Source organism: Rhincodon typus, chromosome 7 (genome assembly GCF_021869965.1).
Source record: "Rhincodon typus isolate 14 chromosome 7, sRhiTyp1.1, whole genome shotgun sequence".
In the NCBI taxonomy this organism is placed as follows: domain Eukaryota; kingdom Metazoa; phylum Chordata; class Chondrichthyes; order Orectolobiformes; family Rhincodontidae; genus Rhincodon; species Rhincodon typus.
The window spans coordinates 40,438,637-40,441,101 of NC_063338.1; the positions used below are offsets into that span (position 1 = coordinate 40,438,637).

Genomic DNA, 2,465 nt, shown 5'->3' on the forward strand with positions numbered 1-2,465 from the left:
AGGTTTTTCGCTGCCAAAGCATGCTCCACCACTCAATGTTATCTGCTTCTAACGTCAGGGCGGATAAATGAAAATGAAGCGCAATTAATGATTTTCCAGGGATTTTCTCTGGTTGGTGCTGTCGACATGTCTCACAGAGGTTTCTGGACAGTCTTACAGTCACAAATGGCTAATGCTGAGGAAACCTGGCGATCCTGCACCACGTGCTGGCTGAGCTGTCTGAGACATTGTTACGCCACGGGGACTTCCCGGGGATGACGATCGATATCGCGCTCGATGACGTCTTTAGAAACGCCAGGTGTGCGGAGTCGAAGACTACAATTCCCAGCGTGCGCCGCGGCTGAACAGCCGCCTTCCGCCGGAAGTGGTTTGAGCGGGGACCAGGAGCGGGTTTGAGTCCAAACTCGGGGAACAGAGCGCCTTTTCCGCGCGGCTACAATCCTACTCCGCCGGGACCGACATGTCCGAGGAAAGGTTTACAGCCGCGTCCAAAAGGAGCTCTGGATGCGCCAGGTGAGCGAGCGAGCGAGGGGTGGCAGAGGCGGTGGCGGGATGTGCACGGCCTCTGACTGCGTGAGTCGGGGAGCGCAGGGAGCAGTGTGTGTGTACACACTCACTACCCGTCTTCCTGCCTACAAGCTGCAAATCTCAAAACCCACAATCAGGGGCACCCACCCACCCTGTCTGATATCGATGGAGGACGAAGCTTTTGCTTTGGTTGCTTCCAAATATAATCCAGACACCAGGGAGCGTGGAGAGTCAGGATGGCATTCATTTTAATGCATGGCATCTTGCGCTTAAGGGAGATGAGTTGAGGGTGTGCAGATTGACACATGGGGATGTAATATCATTGCTCTCAAAGAGACACGGTTGAGGGAGGGACAGGACTTTCGCCTCGATATTCTCGAGTGCAGAAACTTAAGGTGTGCCAGGGAGGTTGTGGGGTTCACTGTTGGTCAAGGAGTGAATTACTGCAGTAAGAAGGGATGCTATCTTAGAAAGTTCCTCAATCAAAACCGTATGGGTAGAATTTAAAAGCCAAAATGGTGGTATACTATAGCCCCTTCCCCCCCCCCCCCCCACAAAAAAAGTGTCAGGAGGGTATAGAAAGACATACACGGAGGCAAATCTCAGCTGTGTAATGAATGCTAGAGTAAATATAGTAGGGGATTTCAGCTTCTCCAAGGTTAGCTGGGATAGACAAGTGTGAAAGGCTTGAAGGGGTGAAATTCTTAAAATGTGTTCTTGAGAGCTTTTTAAGCTAGCACACAGAAAGTGCTGCAAGTGCTACCCCTGACTTAATTTTAGGGAATGAAGCAAGAAAGTGATGGATGTGTCAGTGGGAACATTCCAGTCATGGTTACCATAATTTGGTAAGACTTAAGGTAATAATGAATAGGGTTAAGGATGGTTTGGAAATAAAGGTTCTGATTTGTGGGAAGGCTAATTTTAATAAAGGTAGGATCTGTACAAAGTAGACTGAGAGCAGCCACTTGCGGGAAAATGCACATCAGAGTGGTAGGAGCCATTCAAAAGAGTAGCAGTGAGAGTGCATGACCACCTCTTGCCTGTAAAAGTAAAAGGTGGGATCAATAAGCCCAGAGAATCCTGGATACTGACAGGCAATCTGTGTGCGGAGCTGGTAGATATAGCTGAAGTTTTAAATGATATAACATGGTATAGAGCTGGATGAACACAGCAGGCCAAGCAGCATCAGAGGAGCAGGAAAGCTGATGTTTCGGGTCTAGACCCTTCTTCAGAAATGGGGGAGGGGAAGAGGATTCTGAAATAAATAGGGAGAGAGGGGGAGGCAGATAGAAGATGGATAGAGGAAAAGATAGGTGGAGAGGAGACGGACAGGTCAAAGAGGCGGGGTTGGAGCCAGTAAAGATGAGTGTAGGGAGTTAGGAAGGGCATAGGTCAGTCCAGGGAGGACGGACAGGTCAAGGAGTGGGATGAGGCTGGTAGGTAGGTAGGTAGGGCTTGAAGTGGGAAGAGTGGATAGGTGGGAGGAAGGACAGGTTAGGGAGGTGGGGACGAGCTGGGCTGGTTTTGGGATGCGGTAGGGGGAGGGGAGATTTTGAAGCTTGTGAAGTCCACTTGATACCATTGGGCTGCAGGGTTCCCAAGCAGAATATGAGGTGCTGTTCCTGCAACTTTTGGGTGGCATCGTTATGGCACTGCAGGAGGCCCAGGATGGACATGTCGTCCAAGGAGGGGGAGTTGAAATGGTTCGCGACTGGGAGGTGCAGACGTTTGACGCGAACCAAGCATAGGTGTTCCACAAAGCAGTACCCAAGCTTCCGCTTGGTTTCCCTGATGTAGAGGAGGCCACGTCGGGAACAGTGGATACAGTATACCACGTTAGCAGATGTGCATGTGAATATCTGTTTGATGTGGAAGGTCTTCTTGGGGCCTGGGATGGAGGTGAGGGGGGAGGTGTAGGGGCAGGTGTAGCACCTCCT

General features: G+C 50.6%; 1 protein-coding gene across 1 annotated transcript in view; it reads left to right on the forward strand.

The window, feature by feature from the left end:
* Positions 1–344: 344 nt before the first annotated feature.
* The window catches only part of prkra (protein kinase, interferon-inducible double stranded RNA dependent activator), a 24,848-nt gene continuing 22,727 nt past the window's right edge, over positions 345–2,465 (forward strand). Inside the window, exon 1 of the mRNA XM_048598996.1 lies at positions 345–513. Within this exon, the coding sequence (XP_048454953.1) occupies positions 461–513 (53 nt within the window). The 5' untranslated portion in view covers positions 345–460. The remainder of the gene's footprint in view (positions 514–2,465) is intronic.